This window comes from Manihot esculenta, chromosome 5 (genome assembly GCF_001659605.2).
Source record: "Manihot esculenta cultivar AM560-2 chromosome 5, M.esculenta_v8, whole genome shotgun sequence".
NCBI lineage: Eukaryota > Viridiplantae > Streptophyta > Magnoliopsida > Malpighiales > Euphorbiaceae > Manihot > Manihot esculenta.
The window spans coordinates 11521937-11544116 of NC_035165.2; the positions used below are offsets into that span (position 1 = coordinate 11521937).

A 22180-nucleotide genomic window follows, 5' to 3' on the forward strand; every position below is an offset into this window, starting at 1 on the left:
AATAATAATAATTTATTTTATAATATATAAATGAGTTTAAAATTATTATTTTTATATGTATAAATTTGATTCAAAGAATTATAATGAAATAAATTATTAAATTAGTTAAATTTATATAGATAATAATTTATTTGGATTTTATATTTTTATTTATCAAAATGCATATTTTTGAATTTAATTGAAAAATTATAATGAAATAAATGAATTTTATTTGATTAATAATAATTTATTTTAAAATTGTAGATGAATTTAAAATTATTACATTTATTCAACTAGCATAGTATTTGATTTAGATAATGATTTAATTGATGAATTTCATTTTTTTGATATAATAGATAATGATTTATTATTTAAATTATTTAAAATTAATAATTTCAAATATATTTATTTACTGCACGTTATTTAGTATAATTTTTAAATTAGTTAAATTTATAATAAATAAAAAATAATTTTTTACTTTAATTTTTAAATTGCTTAAAATTAATAATTTATTTAAAATTTATAAATTTATCTAATTTATGATGGGTATTAAAATTATAGGTTTATCAATTTTTTTATATCATTTTTTTAACTAACTATAATTCTTATTCTATTTGTACTTAAAGTTTTATTTTATTATTATTTTAAATAAAATTCTAAGAAATAACTTAATAATTAAAAATTATTAATTAGTTCTTAAAAAAAATAAATTTATAAAATAAAATTTAACCGATTAAATTAATTTATATTTAAATTATATTTTATTAAAGATTAATTTTAATTATTTTGTATTTATTTTAAATTTATTTTAAATACACTTTATTATTTCCTTTTATAATTAATATGAATTTTAATTTCACTTTTTCTGAAATTCTATTTTATTATAATTATTTATTATTTAATAATTTAAAAACTTAAATCGAAGCTTATATTTTTGAAAACAAATGCTAATATGATAATTATATTAAAAGATATTTTATTTTAATATTTATAAATAGATTATTTTTTTAATTTAAAATATTTTTAATTAAATAAGATATAATCCTATTTAAATGAGAATTTATTAGAATTATACTTATACTTAAATTATATATAATAATTAATTGACAAATTCTATATATGAAGTCTTCTATTAGTATGAAGAATTAAATTTAATTAACTATTTAATTCAAATTAATTATTTTAATTTTATATTTAAAATATTTTAGAATTTATATAAAATTAAAATTTAATTTTTATTAAAAATTCCTTCAATAAAATTTAAAAAAATATAATAATATCTAAAAATATAATATTATTATATAAAAATATAATAATATCTAAAAGTCAATATTTATAAGCTAAGTTATTCATATTTTATTTTTTACGATCTCTTTTTAATAATTAATAATAGTTATTTTTATTTATTTTTATTTATACCATTGAAATTATATATTAGAATAGAAATTTATGAAAAATAAATTTTGAATTTTTTAAAAAAATACTATAAATAATAGTTAAATTATTTAGATATAGAAAAAAATAAATTTAAAAAAATGAATTTAATAAGTTATGAGTTAGATTAAATTTTTTGTAAAAACAAATCATAAATATAAATAAAATTAAATAGTATGTATGCTAATAATAAGTGAACTATTCAAACTAAAAAAAAGACTAAATGAGAAAATTTATTCAACTTGCAAAATTTTATTTTTATAAATTTTCTCAAATTACTTTGACTCTCAATTTAAAATTTTATTTTTAATATTTATATTAATAAATAAATTTTATAAAATATTAATAAAATTAAAAGTTTTATTAAAAAAAATAAAACTGACTCACTGGCTACAATAGAGAATGCACATTTGCACTTTCTCAATACTTCATGGTGTTATTTAAAAAAAAAAACAAATTTAAACATACATATAAAATTGCAGTAATAAATCTTTTATATGAGACCACTAATTTTTCAATTAAAAGTTGGTTTATTTAAAAAAAACAATTATAATTTTTTTCTTAATTTTTAAATATACTCAAAACTTCATAAAACATCAAAAAGAAATTCTTAAAAAATATTATCCGTGTAAAACGGGGGAGACTTGAGATTGTGATCAAATCATCAAAATTTGACATGCTGAGGTGGCATCATCTCAAAAGAGCCTTAAACTAATAGTATTATGAAACCTCTTTATGTAATCAAATCATTTGGGCGTCTTTAAGATTCTTCGGTTCATCAGAGATTTGACCTGCTGAGGTGGCATCATCTGATAAAGAATGGTAGAAGCCACGTGGCTATACCCTGCAACACTTCTCACACCAACCAATAATGATGATGCCACGTCAAATATGGAGTGAAACTTAAACATGATAACTCAACAAAGGGAACGCAATTTCTTAACTTTTTTATTTTCTCCTTTAAAATTTTGTTGGTTTGTATGCTTATAAGCTTTCACACACAATTTCAGGGAAAATATTGGGTCAAAAAAGAAGATTCAAATCGCTTTAGGATTTTTAATGGGCCATTCCAATGTCTCCGATCCGACTTGTCCATTTTCATTTCCAGCTCAAGTGGGACCAAAAATGAGAAACCAAAAAGAATTTCAAATTTAGCTGCACCAATTACATATATTCAATTTGTATATATATTGACCATAAATCCGGAAGAACTGTCAAGGCAACGATCCCAATTCCTCAACCAAATTCAACCAAGGGAATAGTATAGTAAAATATGTCAAAACCTCTTAACTGGGAGATATCCTGTAAAAGCATATATTGCCAAATACATATAGTTAAAAAGATATGATTGCAATTAGCAAAGACATTAGCCGCCACCAACCAGCTGGTTTCAAGGACCAAAACTGGAGGGAGGCTGCTGTCATGTATGGTAAAATCACCCACCAATAAAATAAGAAAAAAGATTCAATGACATCATGGAATAGTTCCTTTTCCAAATGCCTTCCAACTTCCATTTCGTATTTGACCCTCTTCTCCTATTTTATTCTAATATTCCATTCATCTTAAAGACCCACCTTCATCAAATTAGTGGAAAAAATCCAAAATTAGGGTCAAACAAAATGTTTAAAGTCTTTCAATCAACAATAAACAATTCAAGCATCAACAGAAACCCATGTGAAAAGAAAATTGAACAGTGAACAGAACAGTCAGATGGTCAATTGGAACTAGAAGAATAAGAAATATTATGTACAAAAGTTAAAACTCAGAGCTCAATATGGTAATTTTCTATTGCCTTTTTTTCATGGCTCCAACATCAGATTGGATCCAACGGTAACAAATGAAACTTGATGAGAAGTAAAGGGTTGAATATACAGCTTTCTCTACTTCCTTGAGACAAATGGCTCTGTTCCTAAACATTTCATTCCCACATATGTTAATGTACATGGGGAAGTGAGCTAAAATACTATCAGGAATAGGACCTAACCAATCCAAAGTTGACAAAAGATCTTGACTTGAAGAGACCACCAAAGAGAAACCTAGTGGGTGATTCCTGAGATCCTGACTTTAGCTCTTCAGGATTGCTCTTCACCTTAAGTATTGTCTGGCCAATTACTTGTCTGATGGAATCTATGGTTTTAGCATCAACTGGATAACCTGACGCATCACGAACATAAAATGTATTGATAGCTTTGCCATCTCTAGTTGTCACTTCTGCTCTGCTCACAGTAAGGCTGTTTTCTCGAAAGATGCGAGTAACATCAGATAGCAGCCCAATTCTGTCCGTTGTACATAGTTCTAGCTTCAATCCCTGAATCAAAAAAGTGAGCAAAATGTAATCATCTAAATAAAAGGACAAACACTCTTAAGGAACAGCTAAACGACAAAAGATACCCATTAAGCTTTTGTCTTGAGCATTTGTGCATTTGCAGCTACTAGTGCACTATTATTGAGCATCAATAATAACAACTCTTTAAATGAAGCCCATATGTACAAGTGAAACTTTTCAGTTTCCAACAGAATCTAGGAATGTAATCTAGAGTAGAAACGAGCAGATCTAACTAAACAGAATCTTTCTTAGCATAAGAGTCTAAGCAAGCCAATTTTTATCAGGTTAATCCTCTAAAGCACTCACCTCAGAAACTCTTCTTTCAATAGCTGCTTCAAGACATTGTATCACTCTCTGCCTTTCAGCATCTGATTTCACAGGGGATCCATCTATGTGTCTGATATAATATTCCTACAGAAGCATCCACAATATCATTAAAACTCAGGCTAATAATAATTCACATAACAAATTTAACTAACAACAAAGAAGTAATGGCAAACCTGATAAGCCTCCGGCCCCTCAGCATCAATATTGGCATGAAAAACTACATACTCCATGTCTGTCAAAGTACAGACTGTGTCAAAAAGGAGTTTTGGCCTGTCTTTGCTCCTTATGGTGACCACTGAGTAGTCCTTGTCATACCAATTAACTACACTCACATTAGGCCTTTGATTCTCATCCAAGACCTCATCGTCAGAACGTTCATAGTCTCTATCAGCAAACATCATTTGGTGAAGCCTTCTCTCTGTATGAGTGACCCCATGAGACACCACAGTCTTAGCTCCTCTAGATTTGTTACTGCCCTTGAGTACATTGCAGAGAAGTTCCTTAATCCTGGATAGCCTCTCTGGGTCAGTAATTGCAGACCCAGACTCCTCATCAGTTACTTGCATCACAGCTGCAGCCCGTGTATTGTGTGTCCAGACCTCTGCATTAACCACATTGCATTTTAGGTGAGCCAGAACAGCACTCACTTCAGATAGCAGACCTGGCCTGTCACTTCCAGTTAGCTCAATTGCAGTGTGGTCCATAGATGGTTTAACCCCAACAGATCTCAAAGAAGATACAAAGCACGACTCTGGCCCCAGAGACTGAAATTTACAACCAAAAAGATCAGATCTGTGTTGTCCTAATGTGATGGGTGAAAAGGAAAGAAAAAAAGAAGGGTAAGAAAATAGCACCAATTACAAACTTAGAACTCACCTTTCGAATATAACCTAGAATTGCTTCATCAGTGATCTTGTTTCCATCCTGATCCTTAACATTAAAAACTGGCAACAAAGAAAAGCTCAAATGAATTTCAGACAAAAAAAATAGAAAAGCTAAAAGGAAGGGGGGAAAAGACAAGAAAAGAAAAGAAAAATCTTACCATCCATGAACCAACCACCATCAGAAGATATGTAGGCTTTAGTTATGATAAGGTTAAGATCAGTAAGGACTTGTACAACTTCAAGAAGTATTCCATGTTTGTTTGCACTGTCTACCTGCATCACAAATCAAGTACCCAAGAAAGGGTCAATAAGCATAAATGTAAAAAAGAAAAAGAACAAACACACGCGGAGAGAGAAAAAGAGAGAGAGTAAAGGCATACCCTTACTACTGTTGCATTCTTGCAAGATTCATTATCAATCACAACCCTGAGAACAAAAAGAAGGGGGAAAAGCGAAAGAGAAGTAAATCGCAAGAGTGATTTGTTAAGAACAAGGACTTTTCCATGAAATTAAATTGCAAACCTGGGAGGATTCAATCTTCTAAAGAGTTTCTCATACTCATCATCCATATCATGTGAAAAGCTCATGTTGGCGTCTGTAGAAAGAAACAATAGATTAAAAGCTATGAGAATGAAAACAGCCAATAAAAATGTAAAGGAGGCACACAGAGAATAAACATGACCAACGAGAAAACAGATGCCCAAGCTCAGAAATAACACAAAAAATTTCACTTATGACTGTTATTAACCCATCTCCAAACAACCAGGTAAAGAGATTTTATTTCCCAAAAAAAAAAATTGCCCATAAAACTATTGAAACACAAGAAACAGCAGCCGGACAGACCGAGAAAAATCAAGCACGAAACCAAAAGAAGAGTCGAATAAATAAAATCACTGCACCCAGTACCAGAAACACAAATCCATAAAGGAAAACAGAGCGCGAGACTCAAAAGAGAACAAAAATAGCACCTACCCATTACAGTTCTTGATGATTTGTGATCTCCTACCCAAATCTCTCTTGTCTAACTTAATACAGAGTATGTATACATACAAGAACTGAACTATATATATATACCCAGAGATTTTCTTAGCACTCGCTTATCTCACACAAACGAAACAAGAATATTTTTATACAATTATATTCAATTATTTCCCATTGAAATGTTGAAACAAACCCACCAAAACTAAAAATTCAGAGTCCTATATAGAAATGGGACACCCCCGCCCGACACAATACTCCAAAAACCTGCAACTTCAAGAAGAAGACAAATACCCATAAAACCCTCTTTCTCTGTATTTCTCTCTCTCTACCACGCGCTCTTTCCCACTCCAGTTTCTATGCAGAAACAGTAACATATTCAGTACTTAAAGAGAAAGTTCCCAATGCGAGGAGAGAGGAGAGCTGCGGGTGTTTACTACTTCTTGCGCATTTTAGTATGCATAATAGTATTAGTCCTAGAGTACGCCGCTCTAGGGTTATAGAAAAAGTATAATGTATTTTAGATCTATTACAAATCATTCTTAAAATTTTAAGTAATTAAAACTTTTTTAAGTAAGAAAATAACATTAATAATTATATATGAATATATATATTCTGATAATCGTGGACCTCTACTTAGAAAAATCAGATTGTAATTTTATCAAAACTCGATTTAGCATACTGACGTAAAGTTATATGAGTCATGGATCCATACCAGTAAATATTATCCGCTTTATCTCAAGGCCGCACGGTTTTGCTTAAAACGCGTTCATCGATGTGGGATACCTTATGATCCACCTGCGTAGGGTTCTTTCCCCCATACAGGCCTGAGCGTGCTCGCTCAGCGCACCGTACTCATGAGGACTAGGTTATTTTTCCACAGACGGTGCCATTTGATGACGTAAAGTCATTTGGGTCCTAGGTCCACACCAGTAAATATTGTCCGCTTTGGCTCAAGGCCGCACGGTTTTGCTTAAAACGCATCCACTGGGGTTTCAAGGGCAGAGACTTATAAGGCCTTCTCCCTTTCAACCTCTTTCTGATGTGGGATACCTTATGATCCTACATACAGGCCTGAGCGTGCTCGCTCAGCACACCGTACTCATGAGGACCAGGTTATTTTCCCACAGACGGCGCCATTTGATGACGTAAAGTCATCTGGATCCTGAGTCCACACAAGTGAATATTGTCCGCAGTAACTCTACACAATAACAATATATGATACTGGAGTAAAGTGATAATTATATATCACTAGAGAGTAAAAGAAAAAAGAATAAAATAAAAGCGCGTGAACATTCAAACCTTAACTCTACTCTTTTTTGATATCATATCATCATATTCATTCAACAAATAATTTATTAAGCATTAATTAAAATTATAATGCATTTTATTAAAAATAAATATAGGCTAATTAAGTGAATAAACTATATTATAAATTTGGACTCATTTGTTTGTAAAAAATTATTATTCATAAAATATTTTTTATGATATAAAAAATATTTTTAAAAACTTTATTTTAAGTGTTTTATTTTAATATTAAAAATAAAATATACATATATATATTTATAATTTTTTTAATAAAAATTTTAGCAATATCAATAAAATTTTAAAATTTTTATAAATTATTTTTTATTGAATAATTTTTAAAAATATATTACATACAATTATGACCGAATGTTAATATAAACTGAGAATGTGTATCCTCACAAGAAAGGAAAAAATAAAAAATAATAAAGGTTGATGATATAAAAAAACCCATCAGTTAATTTTATAATTTTAAAAAGTATATTAAAAATATATAAAAATATTAAAAAAATTATTAATTAACTCTTTTTTTATTTTATGTATTAAGTATTTTACTTTTTAATTTTTATAATAAAAATATTTATTAATTGATCAATTAATTTTATAAAAATATAAATTAATTAATTTATCTAATTAAAATATTTTAAACTTTTTTAATATTTAATATATTTTTTTTTGAAATGGTTTAATATTTAATAGTTAAAATTAATAGATAAATTCATTAATATAATTTTTAAAATTAAAATATATATTAATGTATTTTTTAAAATTAAGATATTGTATAGACTAAACAGTAATGGAGAAAAAAGTGAGCGGCAATTAATTCAACCACGTGAGTGAAATGGTAAAAAGGTAATAATTCTCCTAGCTTTGTGGAGATGGACCATTATGGGTTCTGAGCTATGGTCCATGGATGTTTTAGGATTAGCACTTCGTCATTAAGATTTAAGATGAGAATGACATTCATTGAAATTTAATTTAAGATTTATTTTTTAAAGGAAAAAAAATGTTCTATTATGTTTATTCATGAGTCTAGTTTCTTCTACTGAAAGTAACTTTAATTTTTTTTTTAAAAAAAATTCTATTAGCAAAGTCTTAATCCTAAGCAAGGTTGACAAACTTGTCACTGGATGATGAGCTTGTTTTAGAAGAGGGTGACACTGAAATACGGTCACAAGCATGTGAATTCGGAAGATTCCTAAATAACGGTCTAACAAATTTGGGGCCATAACGAACACTATAGATGTATTAGGAATCTAGGTATAAGAAATTGGGTAGCAATTGTTTATGGCCGATTAACCCAAACAATTTAAATATTTTCGTAAATTCATATTAATATTTTAAATTTGTAATTTTAGACAAAATAATTTAAATATTTTTATTAATTTATATTTATAATCAAATTTTTAATTTTAAATAATAAAAAACCGTTATTAATTTATAGTTTATGTATTAGGAATCTAAATGAATAAAGTGTCAATAAGAAAAAATAATGGGTATAGTTTTAGAGAAAAAGATAATTAAAAAAATATAAATAATAATCTTTTTCTGTAAACGTATCTCTTTTATTTATTACTTATTTCTTCATGATAGATATATTCATTTAGATTTTATCGTTTTCTTTGTAGTCATAACGATGAAAAAAGTCGCTGATCCATTTGATTTTCTCCTTTTAGGTCAGTGTCTTGGCCAATGATATAGTCGTAACTTCTAGGTATCTTGACAATTGTATTTATGATTAGGGGTGAGCAGTATTCGGTTTAAACCAAAAAAATTGACCGAACCGAATTAATTTCAAAATTCATTTTGATTTTTTATTCAATTTGGTTCGGTTCGATTTTTAACTTTAAAAATTTTAGTTATTTCGGTTCGGTTTGATTTTAATCAGAAAAAAATTAAAAAAATCGAATCGAACCGATTAGGAATAATAATATATTATTTTCAAGAGAAAATTACTTTGTAGTCCCTGAGGTTTAACGTAATTAACACTTCTGTCTCTCTATTTTGGCGATCCAACACTTAAGTCCCTCACTTTCTTTTCTGTCCAACTTCGTAGTCCTTCCGTCCAAAATAGCCGTTTGGAACACGTGAATTGACAAAATTAACCCTCTTCTTCTTCTTCTTCTTCTTCTTCTTCTTCTTCTTCTTCTTCTTCTTCTTCTTCTTCTTCTTCTTCTTCTTCTTCTTCTTCTTCTTCCCCTTTCTGCAACTTCTTCTTCTTCTTCTTCTTCTTTCTTCTTCTTCTTCTTCTTTCTTCTTCTTTTTTCTTCCTACTCTTTCTGCAGTGCAGCAGCTTCTTCTTCTTCTTCTTTCTTCTTCTTCTTCTTCTTCTTCTTCTTCCTACTCTTTCTGCAGCTTCTTCTTCTTCTTCTTCTTCTTCTTCTTCTTCTTCTTCTTCTTCTTCTTCTTCTTCCTACTCTTTCTGCAGCTTCTTCTTCTTCTTCTTCTTCTTCTTCTTCTTCTGCAACTGGAGAGAGAAAGCATGAAAGAGAAAAAAAAAAGGAATTTCACATTAAGAGAAGGGTATTTCTGGAAAAAATTATCACCTCTCACTTTTGACTCTTTGACCAAACGGTTTAAATGGACGGAAAGACTGCGAATTTGGACGGAAGAGAAAGTGAGGGACTTAAGTGTTGGGTCGCCAAAATAGAGGGACAGAAGTGTTAATTACGTTAAACCTCAGGAACTAAGAAGTAATTTTCCCTATTTTCAATAATATAGAGAAATTAAATTATATTAAGATTAAAATATTTTAATTAAAAATTTTAAAATATTAAAAATAAAGTGTAAAAAATAAAAAATTTATTAAAAATCGAAACCAATCAAACGAACTGAATCGAACTGAATCAGACCGATTTGGTTCGATTCAATTTCTGACCAAAATCGGTTCGGTTCGATTTTTATAAATACTAAAATTTCAATTTTCAGTTTATTCAATTTGGTTTGATTTTAAACTGAACCGACCGAATGCACACCCCTATTTATGATACTAAAAATTCAGATATTAGTATATAAATGGAAATTTCCCATTATATGATTTTATTCAATAGACCAAAAATATAGTTAATTAAAAATTATAAAAAAAGATATATGGAATAACAAGAGGCAAATCTTAAATTTTAATCAAAATCGATTTGGGCTCAAAGTTAAAATTATGATAAAATCTTCATGATTTATCTTAATTGTCTAAAAATTAAAAGTTTGAGATATTAATGTGAATTTTAATTGTCTAAAAATTAAAAATTTGAGATATTAATGTGAATAGATGAGAACGTTTGAATTATTTAAATTAATAGGCATTGTTTCTATTTCAATTCTTCCATATCATAGATCTCAAGAGATTGCCAAATGGGGTCCTTGATTTTTAAATATTCACATCTTAATCCCCCAAAAGTGAAGATTGGTGAAGTTCCACAACAGGGCATTCTAAGGTGAAGTTAACGAACTTACTTAAGGTTTATGTCATAAGAGTGGCCAAATAATTGGAATTTCACCGGTGAGTATGTTAGATACAATCCCACTAACCTGTCTTGGCAGTTGGCCAAACATCATGCGTGTTTGTATTCTTTTCGATATGTGATTGCCTCTAAAGCATTGGAAAAGAATCAAACTACCTATTTTCTGCTTCATCTGTTGTCGTCTAGAGCACATGGATCAATTTTGTGAGAGTTAGTACAAACCTGTCTAAGGGTCAAGTGGAAAAGGGATGGGGTCGTCGATCAAGACCATTATCTTCGGAAGCAACAAGGGGCGATGTGGATGTGGGACTCCTCAATCTGCGGAACAAGATCATTGAGGAGAGTTGAAGAAAAGAAGCCAAGCGTAACTCTATTAGTGGCGAAGCTAGAACTTTTAAAGGGGTAATTTTTTTTTCAAACTAATGAATAAATAATATAAGAAATATTTATCAATAATTTTCATTTTAAAAGTCAATATTTTTATAAGAAATATTTTTATTTTAATTTTTAAATAAAAAATATAAAAGAAATTTATAAATTTTTTTTATAAAATAAGCATTTTATATTAAACTTATTATTATATAAACAGATTCAAATAATTGATATTTATCATATAAAATTTAAATATAATTCAAATTCATTATAAATATTAATTTTTAAATTTAAATAATTTTAAATTTAATTATATTTCATTAAATCCGTTTTAATAAAATATAATTGGGCCGACTAAAATATCAGACACGTTCCTAAAAGCTATGAATTGCATATAATGCATCGGAAGACAGGATACCAAGCAATCTAAGAGATTTCCTTACAAGAGAGTCAGCTTCCAATGACTTGGAAATATAGGCATCCTCTCCCTATCAATTGTTGCTTTTGTGAATATGAAGTAGTTCATTTAAATACAAGAATAGAAGAGAATCACATGTTGCCTACAAAACAAATCAACTAACACAAATTCAGAGGGACAAAACCTAATGCCAACGACCTGTAGAAACACCCCACGCACAAGGAGATTCCCTTCGGTAAGATCACGTTGAATATAATTTTAAGGTATTAAGTTAAAGGATTTATCCAAAAAAATAAAATTGCATCTTTTTATTTATTTTTTTAAAAATTAAAATCTCAATTTTAATAAACTCAAATATCATATGAACGAGAAAAAAAAAAAGAAAAAAGAAAAAAAGGGTGAAAGGATACTCTTAATATGCTCTTTTTTTGTATGTGCAAAAAAAAAAAATTGTAGGTCCCCACTGCACCATCGGCATATGCATAAGCCTATTATTTTGCACGTTTTTTTCATTTTTTGGATGGCATTAAATGAAAATGAGTTTCTTACCAAATATATATTAATTTTTGAAAATGCTATTTGTCCTAACTTTTTTTTGCCAACTAACTCCCTTGCCTGACAATTTATTTCTAAAAATATATATGTTGAAATTTTAATTCAAACATATTAATAATTCAAAATAAAATAGAAAACTCATTCCCATTAAAATTTTATTTAGAAAGTTTTAAGTAAAATTTCAATTAAGAAATTTTTTTTAACAAATTAAGAAATTATATTTAAATAGTGCAATTTAAACTATTGTATTCAACTAGTGCTCAATTATAATAAGAAATAAATCTCCTAAGGTGGCATATAATAAAGTTAAATTGTAACCTGTTAAACTATATGAGTGATTTTGAGAGAGGAAAAATAACTAGTGGTTGTAATTTTTTTTAGTGAATTTATTGTAAAATAGTTTTATATCGAATCAAATTAAATTGTGTTCTTTTATTGTTTATAGATAATTATCACACTAAATTGGTATTAGAATTGAGGCTCGAGATGTCAAAGTTAGCAAGTATGAAATTTTAAGTGGAGTCGTTCGATGGAAAAAATAATTTTAGTACGTAGCAAAATACCATAAAAAATATCATTGTACAGTAAGAATTGATTAAAATTTTGATTTAAAAAAACTAGCGGCAGCTATTAAGGATGATGATTAGAAGGAACTTCAACAAAGGACAAAGAATACAATTGCATTTACATTAGCTTTTGATGTGAACTTCAATATTTTGAAAGAAACTTCACCAATTATATTATGGAAGAAATTGAAGAGTTTTTATATATCAAAGTCGCTTACAAACTTTTTATACTCAAGGAATGAATTATACCAACTCAAAATAGAAAAAGTTATGGATGTTTGAGATTATCTTAATATTTTTAATATATTAATTACCCAGTTAGCTAGTATTAGAGTGGATTAATGATGAGGATAAAACTCTCTTGCTTCCAACTTCTTTCCTATCATCCTATAAAAGTATAATAACAGCTCTAACAATTAAGGATGAGACATTAAAGGTAAAAGATGTTACCACAGTGATTTTAGATGACGAAGAGTTCAAGAAAAATAAGTTGTGATAATAAAGATGGAGCTTTTGTTGCTAATTCGAATCGTAGTAGAAGTAATTTAGGTGAAAATAATTCCATAAATAGATCAAGTTCAAGAATACAAGGAGACCTTGCAAATAAAAAATGTTTCAATTATTATGAGATGGAACATATTTAGTACAGTTTTTATATAAAAAAGTCTTGCGAGTTTAAATAATTCAAGAAAAAATATGAAAAAGAAAATATTGTTATAATTGCAATTGAAGATAATTAATATGATGTAAAGAATGTGAATAATGATGAAGAAAAGGCAAAAGATCAAGCGGGACACACTCTAATACGTATACATCTATTTTTATTATACTCTTTCTTCTATTTTAAGAATATGGAGACTTATTTTTATACGTAAGTAATAATTTTTTATAAATGAAATTTTACAAGAAAAAAATAAGAAATTTGTAATAGACAGTATTATATAATAGAATCAAAATTATGTTAATATCATTAGTTCACCTCTTGATAATCAATTTATTTATTTATTTAAAAACATATATATAATTTATCCAACACATGTTGAATATATGGACCATAATTTATGTTCAAGCACAAGACCCTTATTTGCAGAACCAAAATGATTCGTATGCTTATTCCATAAGAGTTTGTAGAGACCAAATACTAAAGCCTTTTTCTCATTTTCTTCTCTTACCACTTTTCCCATTTTAAATTATGTGGTTGCACTACTTTAGTAATTATGTGCATTCATACAATTGCTTTGAGATAACTTAGGCATACTAATATAAAGAGTTCGAGGGTTACATCAAAATATTGTGACTTATATTTGGGCTAAAGACATGTCTTTTTTAGGGATATATCCCTTTTTAAGGATATGTCTCTTTGTAAGATTATGTCTCTTTGTAAGGACATCTCTTTTGATAAAATTGAGTTGAAACACATAGGTGATCCATTATAATTTCCAGCAATTTTGTTAATAGTTATTTATTGAGAACTTTTATAGTGAAATAATAAAGCAAAGAAAAAATCAAAATGAAAATCTCTAGAATAGACAACTCCTACTACATTATTAGATTTTGGAACATTATTACAAATGATACTTATGTGAAGATAATATCCTAATTAATAAATGGATAGCAATAATCAGGAGTAAGCATTCAATTACTTAATTAAGAGAAATAGAGGAAAAAAGTCGCGACAGAAGGAAAGGAAGTGGTCCTTGATTTTTAACCAACCGAGTGCCCTCGGTGGTCTCCCCTACTCTCTCTTGGCAAGGAGGGATCTCCTTTTTTCTTTGCTGTACGTCTTTTGGCTACTGCTTGAGGGTGTTTCCCTCTCTCTCCTAGAAAGGTTGTGTTACTTTTTCTCATATTTTATGGTTCTCATCAATTTTGCTTTTTATTGTTAAGAGATTCCTCTTCAAATTTGAGAAAAGCAACAAGTTTTATTGTGTCTTGTATTAGATATATGGGTTTTAGGTTGGGTTTGCTTTGGAAGAACTTTATAGGCATGTCAATAGGGGCATCTCAGGGATGTTTAGTTAGTCTCCAAGCCATATTATTGTTGACTCCCATCGACTACATGAAATTGAGAGGCCGATGAGCTCTATGCCATCACTCTCAAAGATGTGCTTTCCTTGGTTTATACGGTACCTGAGCTTTTGGTAATTTTTTTTCCTTAGGGGTATTTCCTCATTTATAATGACCCGGAAACCGGACCGCTACTGGCGCTAGGATTCAGATCGAGGAGAGAGAAAACTCGTCCATTTTCGGACAAGGGGCCTTTTATAGGTGGCTGGTCAGACCACCTTCGGGGGCCAAAAGAGCTTCCGCAACTCCACCATGTTCGGCGGTCGAACCTGGACTTTTTCTCCATGGTGTTTTCTTTCAAAACTCAATTTCATTTCTTTGATTAAAACCATAAAAACATTAAAACATTTTATGAAAACCTTTATTTTCACCCTTCTAAGGGATTCCGACCTCGAGATTCTGAATTCTGACTTCGGGATTCCGGATTCCAACGGAGATTCCACCGGAAGGTTGGAATTCAGATGCCGAAACTTAGTCGGGTATTACATCATTGCTAACCTTTGCTTAAGGGAGATATGAGAGATATAAAGGTTGTCTTTTATGAAGCCAATTTGGATTGCATGTAGATGGAAGAAGACAACACCGTGCGATTGCTACGTATAAAAACTTAGGTTTTCTAGACTTTTTTCTTTGATTTGGGGTGATTGGAGCAGTATGGGTTTGATTTGTTTCGGGTTCAATTAGTTATTTGGGCTTTGTTTCTAAGATTCATAACAGGTGATATCTATAAGTGTATGGAATTGTATCTCAAGAGTGAAAATAATATTATATCAACATGGAATTAGTACCAAAATATATGTAAATTTAATTATTATTTACGCTACCGATTATCAAAATGATAGTAAAGTTGAAATAAAATATGATAATAAAATTAACAAGGCAGAATTCACAAAAATAATTACTATTAAGAACTAGAATTACCTTCATTTCACTTCTGATTCAATCAATTCATTTGGTTAACTATCTAATTTTAGTTATCAAAGATAAAGTAAATAATTATAAGATAATTGACCCTCTGCGAGTAATATCAAATTCATTAACTAAAAATTACTCCATATCTTCCAATAATCTGATAATACTTTAGTTAATTTCTCAAACATTATGATTATTTTTTAAAAAAACTTCACAAGTCAAATCTTCCTGATCCAATTAATATTCTTGTGATATTCAATTTCTCTATTCATTCCTAAAACATTCCCTAAGTATTAATCTCAAAATAAAATCATTAAGTATCCCAAAGTTACTCAAAAGCGTTAATCTTAATAATTAAATAATAGTTAGATAATGAAAATCAATTCATATAAATTCAAAAGAATAAACAATCCAAACTACATCAATTCCCTTAATAAAGGAATTTAGTAGCTAATATTCATGAGATGAAGATGAAATTTAATTGAGAAATTATTCAAAATCATTCTAAAATAATTTTAAAAATAAATTAAAAAAAAAAAAAAAAAAAAAAAACTAAATGTTAATTCCTCCTAAATCTTTCAAATCTTCCTACTTAACTCTTTCGCTATTTCCTGCAGTGTACAAGTGTCAACAAGTGAGTAGAAAAAAAAAATTGTAATCTCTCAAATATAGAGTATTTATACCCATTAAAACTCATATTCCATAGGGGCAAATTTGAAGAATTAAGTTTTATTGTAAAAATATGGGTTGAATGGCACATTTAGTGCTGAGAGGAAAAGGGTCAAAACACGGTCATGTTCTTTCTTTTTTACTTTGATTTTCTTTCTTTCAAATCAAAATATGGGATAAAAGGTGAAAATATAAAGCAGAAGGTGAAAACACGGAGCAACCTTATATTTTTGTTTGTTTCTGTAAAAAATGCTTCAAAACTTTTTAAAATTTTTTTTAAGTATGTCTCTTTTATTTCTTGATTATTTTAGCTTGTAAAAATAATAAAAATACGTAAAAATATCAAATAATCATTTAAAACTAAAACTGCTAAAATTAAAAATAAAAATCTAATAAAATAAAAAATTATAAAATTAAATAAATATAATTAAAAAATATATGAATAATTATGCAAAATATCACCTTATCAACCTATATTTTGTATAGTTCTCCATAGAGTCCTGTTAATACATTATTTGCTGTTAAAAAAAAAGCATTCAATTAATTGAATTGAATATTTAATTAATTGAATTTCAATTCAATTAATAGTAGAAATACTAATTAAATCGAATAGAGATATAAATATTAAGAAATTAAAATTTTGATATAAAATTTTCAAAACAATACATTTAAATAGTAATGAATTCTGAAAAATAATAAAAAATTAACTCAAAATTATAAAAAAATAAATTGTTACAGTAATAGATTATAGTTTTAAAAATCAACTTAATTTTAAATATTAATATTTTAATATTTTCTAAAACTTAATTATATGTATATATTATTAATGATAAAATATTAATAAATTTAGTAATATTATGTTATAAGATAATAAGTTGTTCATATTATTAATCATTATATTAAAATTTTAAATTGAGTACTAATTTTATTATCTAAATTAATTTAAAGTTAGTAAATAATTATTTTAATTTTAAAAAACATATATATTTTAAAATAATTTTTTTAAAACAAATTTTAATTTTGATAATATTAAATTGATATATGGATGCTTTAATTTAAATCCTTGATTATAAGGATAATAAAGTGATAATATAACTCATTTAAATAATAATGATAATTTTATATTTATTTTAAAATATTAAAATAATAGTTATAACATTAAATTTTAAAATAAAAAGTTTAAATTTATATTGATAAGGTTATAATTATAAGATAATAAAATAAAATTTTAATATATATATATATATATATATATATCAAAATCAAAAAATTTATAATATTAATCTTATTTTTTTTTTAAAAAGAATAAGATAATAAAGTAATCATATAATTAATGTTTTATATATTTAAAAAAGTCATATAGATAATTTATATTAACATAATTTATTTTTAATGTGTTAAATTAAGTTCTAAAATAATTTATTTATTATTTTATTACTTTCTATAAATTTTTTGATAAACGCTGGATTTTACCATTCGGTTTGAGGTCTAGTCCATGATCAAAATTCTTTATTTGAAGGTCCTTAAGCCTCCCAAATGAACCAGGTTCAGCCCGCTCGGCCATAAGACCAGACTCTCTCTAAAGTCTCCCAATTGGGCCGGCCCAACCCTTTCGGCCTTAAGATCAGACTTCCCCTAGATTTCAGTCATAATCTTACCAACCAGTCCAGTCGTCCGAATCCGAAGGAGAAAAGGTAGCTAGCTCATTCACCTAGTAGGTCCATCAGCGTGCGTGCCAGGAGGAATAGGTGGTATTATTGATATAGAAAATATTAATAATGTATAAATTATCTTTATGATAATTTATAATTTTGATAAAAAAATATAAAATTACTAAATTTTATTGTTGGTTTGGTTACATAATTTAAAAATTGATTTAACCAATTAAAAACTTAATATTAACTAATTTCAAAATAAATATTATATTTTGTTATAAATTATATTTTCATATATTTTATATTTATTTCATTTTATAGAAAATAAAAATAAAAGTTATTATATTTAAATATTCATTTAAAAAATAATCCTACTATTTATTTTAATATTCACAAAAAATTTGAATTAGTTAAGATTTTACATTATTTTATATTATTTTTATATTTATTGATTATATTTTTTATTATATATAATATCAATAATTAATTTGTATAAAAAAATACGAATACATATAATAAGTATTATCAGTGTGCAAAACACACACATATATATATACACGGTTATCGGGTGATGGTTAAAAAAAGTTTAAAGTAACAAACTACTGCCTAAAGCATTTAATTTATTCGGTTAAAAAGCATTTCATTTAATTTCGAAATATTAAATTTATAGTTTTAAAATTTATTTTATATAAAGAAATGATCATGTGGTATGGGTATGCATACCGGAAGCAAAAACTGGGTAGTGAGGGTCAATGTTTTGGTGCGCGCACATACGCGTGTCTTACGGTAGATGCCGGGCCTCATTTCCCTCTCGCACGTGGTCCTCCCATCTAATCTGATCTTCTGCAAAACTCCTCAGTTACAAATATTCTTTTTTTATTCAATTAACTCGTATTAAAATTTAGAAAAATGTAAAAAAACTAATGTAGAATTTTCCTAATCTGTTATAGTTTAATAATATTTAGTGGTATCTGATAGCAAAAAAAAAATAATTTTTAAATACTGTTAAAAAATATTAATGTATTAAATAAAATATAATTATTAATTAATATTTTTAAATATTTTTAATGAAAAAATTCTAAAAAATATTATATAATTTTATCAATTTTTATTTAAAAATTTATAATTTAATTTATATCAAAATAATAATTTATAATATTAATATTCACTGATATTTATAATTATTTATTGATAATATAATATTATAAAATAATATTTTGATATAAATTGAATTATAAATTTTAAAATAAAAATAAATGAAATTATATAATATTTTATTGTAATTTCTTTTAAAATTTAAATGTGAAATCTTTAACATTACAGAGGATATCAATACCAATAAATTAAAATTTATTGATAATTATAAATAGCATTTATATATATAATAAATTTATTTTGATTATTAATTTTAATAAAATTTCTATGAGATTTTTTTCAAGAATTTCTTTGAGATGTTTTATAATTAATAGTTATAATTAATTATTTGTATACACAATTAATTTTTTGTACACATGCACTTTTCATATATCCTTCCTAATCTAAGAGAAATTATAGTCTAGAACCTAATTTCACATAAGCAAATGCACATGAAATAACAAGCCAATAAAAATTAAACACATTAACAAAAATTGACCATTTAGATGAACAAGTAAACCCTTAAAAAAACTTCAAAATATTTTTTCCATATAGATAAATCTACGTAAAATTCAGCAATAATAAGGCCTGTCTCAATATTCACAAGAATTTGAATAGCCACTTCCATCTCCCTTGATGGATGTGTTATGCCCATGCAGAGTTGTTCGTTTCTTGCCAAGTTACGTCTCGTCATTGTTTCAATACCCACAGGAAGTTGTGTCCTCAGTCGCCAACTGATTTTCCATCCATTTTATGGATGTGTCGGAAATGGTATGTGAGTGCCTTCCACCAGCTCAAAGATTGTGTGCGCCATCGCCGTGGACATGCAGAGATTTCAGTGATTTAGGACTAAGCATTTCATTACTAATTAGTGTTCCTCTTCCTCTCAACGCTACATTTACGCTGTGACCACTCAACGGTTGAAATGACAACGACTCCAATATTTTTAAATTTTTGATCTGACTAAATTCTACTATAATTTGTTTTAATAATTTATTATTGAGTTTGAGATTGATTCAAACGGTTAAATTCTTTTTAAAATTAAATGATTTACATATTCAAAAATTCCAAACTTAAACTTTGATTTGATATTATGGTGTTGTTTTAAAAAATTTAAATACCAGTTGAATGTATTAGTCAGAAAAATATTTATCAAAGAGTAGTGAATTGAAAATATTGTTCTCAAGTAACGACCATAGTATATTTATTTTAGTTGATCGTTCAGCATAAAACATAACTAAATAACAAACTAAATACCATGTAATAAATTGTATACATATAAAAATCAATTAACATACTAATTTTTTATTATAAATTTTTGATACTTGATTTTTATAAGTGTAATATTTAATTTTTATATATAGAGGTGAGCATTCGATCGATTTAATTTAAAATCAAATCAAATTGAACTGAATAAATAAAAATTTTAATATTTATGAAAAAATTAAATTAATTTTGACTAAAAATTAATTTAAATCGAATCGATCTGATTCAATTCAATTTAATCGATTAGAATATTTAATAAATTTTTATTTTATACACTTTAATTTTAATATTTTAAAATTTAATTGAAATATTTTAATTTTATTTACGATATAATCTCCTTATATTAACAAAAATAATATATTATTATAACTAATACATTCAATTTAATTTTTAATTAAAATTAAATTAAATTAAAATTTTTAAAAATAAAAATTAAACTACATTAAAAAAATAAATTAAATTATTAAATTAATTCAATTCAACCAATTTTTTATATTTAATCTAAATACTACTCATAACAACATTGATTACTTAGCAACATAATACTATTAATTATAGTTTTCTATAGTATTATAAATCAATTTTATTATATTTTATTTAATTTTCACTTTCGTGGTGTGGCAAACTGTACCATTCTTTTATTTATAGCCCATTCCCGTATAATTGAAGCAACGGTATAACCACGTGATAGAAATCCTATCATGAACTAAGACAACTGCCAACTACCTAACTACCTTTCTAACTGTCACCCTAACTATAGTAGAAACAATCATGTTAGCAAAAAAGTTAACCATAGTTACCTTAACTTAAGTTAAAGCTTTGTCTTGTATTGTAGCCAATCAGAGTGAGTCAATGGTCAATAAGCTTCACTTTAACAAATTAGCGTACACCGACACGCGTCAGATATTATAATTTAATATAATATAAAAATAAATTTTGTTATTATTAAATTAAGTAAAAAATTACTATTAATTTTTATTTAAAAATAAAATTAAGCTTCTAATATTCAATCATATTCAATATTATAATAATATTCTCGGAACACAGGAAAGGTTCACGTGACATGCGACCGATACGTGACCAGATTTAGACGTGGAGCCAGCATGGCAGTCACGCACTTTACACATGTCGATAATAATTTTTTTTTCCTAACCTTTTCATTTTTCACTCTGCAGTTTTTTACTTTTCTGAGAAAAAAGTAATTTAAATTTCTAGTCGAGAGCACGAAAAGTCGGTCCACGTCGGAAAACATAAATGTGTGGGGACTGGGTTCGACCCAATCTTTTTTTTCTTAGAAAAAAAAAACTTTTTTATAGAAAATTATTTTAAAATTATCCGTATGTTTCATAGTTAGGTCTAAATATTTTAAAATTAAAATAAATTAGAATTAACATTATTTTCATTTTTTTTTAAAAAAAATTATTTTATTCAAAATTATATGTCATTTTAAAAAAATACTTGTAAAGGGTCATCAAAAGTCCTATTTATAGAAAACATATTGGTATTTCATAATATATTGTAGAGAATATACTTTGGTAGGGTATATTCCTTTGATAGGGCTATATTTTAATTAAATATTTTATCTTATCAAAATATAAATAATTAAGATTAAAAAGTACTCTTTAAATTTCTTTTAGGGTTTGCAAGAGAAAATTTTACTCCATACAATTTTAATTTTTTAGGAGCTCAAGTCTTTTTCCCCTTGTTAAATCCGTCTTTCTTACTATATTCGAGGAAGCGATACCTCTTCCTTACCATCCTAATTGTGGATTCTCTCGTACGATATGATTTGATTTTTTTCTTTTATTTTCTTTTATATAAATAAATTCGACAATATAAAAAATAAAAAATTTTAAATTTGTACTCTCTCTTATT

The 22180-nt window shown here is 26.8% G+C and overlaps 1 protein-coding gene across 1 annotated transcript; it reads right to left on the reverse strand.

The window, feature by feature from the left end:
- Positions 1-3099: 3099 nt before the first annotated feature.
- LOC110614257 (ACT domain-containing protein ACR4) lies at positions 3100-6349 on the reverse strand. The gene is made up of 8 exons (XM_021755743.2): positions 5923-6349; positions 5473-5545; positions 5331-5376; positions 5109-5223; positions 4943-5010; positions 4240-4830; positions 4046-4150; positions 3100-3721 (listed from the first exon to the last, which is right to left on the reverse strand). Exons 1-8 carry the CDS (start codon positions 5924-5926, stop codon positions 3380-3382), a joined length of 1344 nt encoding a protein of 447 aa, XP_021611435.1. The 5' UTR covers positions 5927-6349; the 3' UTR covers positions 3100-3379.
- Between the last annotated feature and the right edge of the window lie 15831 nt (positions 6350-22180).

Bases quoted from the DNA above. Each gene is read 5' to 3' on its own strand.
- LOC110614257 (XM_021755743.2), bottom strand. The intron at 5,224-5,330 runs GTATGCCTTTAC...TTTGTGATGCAG, and splicing joins AGAATGCAACAGTAGTAAGG to GTAGACAGTGCAAACAAACA. The intron at 4,151-4,239 runs GTTTGCCATTAC...ATGCTTCTGTAG, and splicing joins AGGGGCCGGAGGCTTATCAG to GAATATTATATCAGACACAT.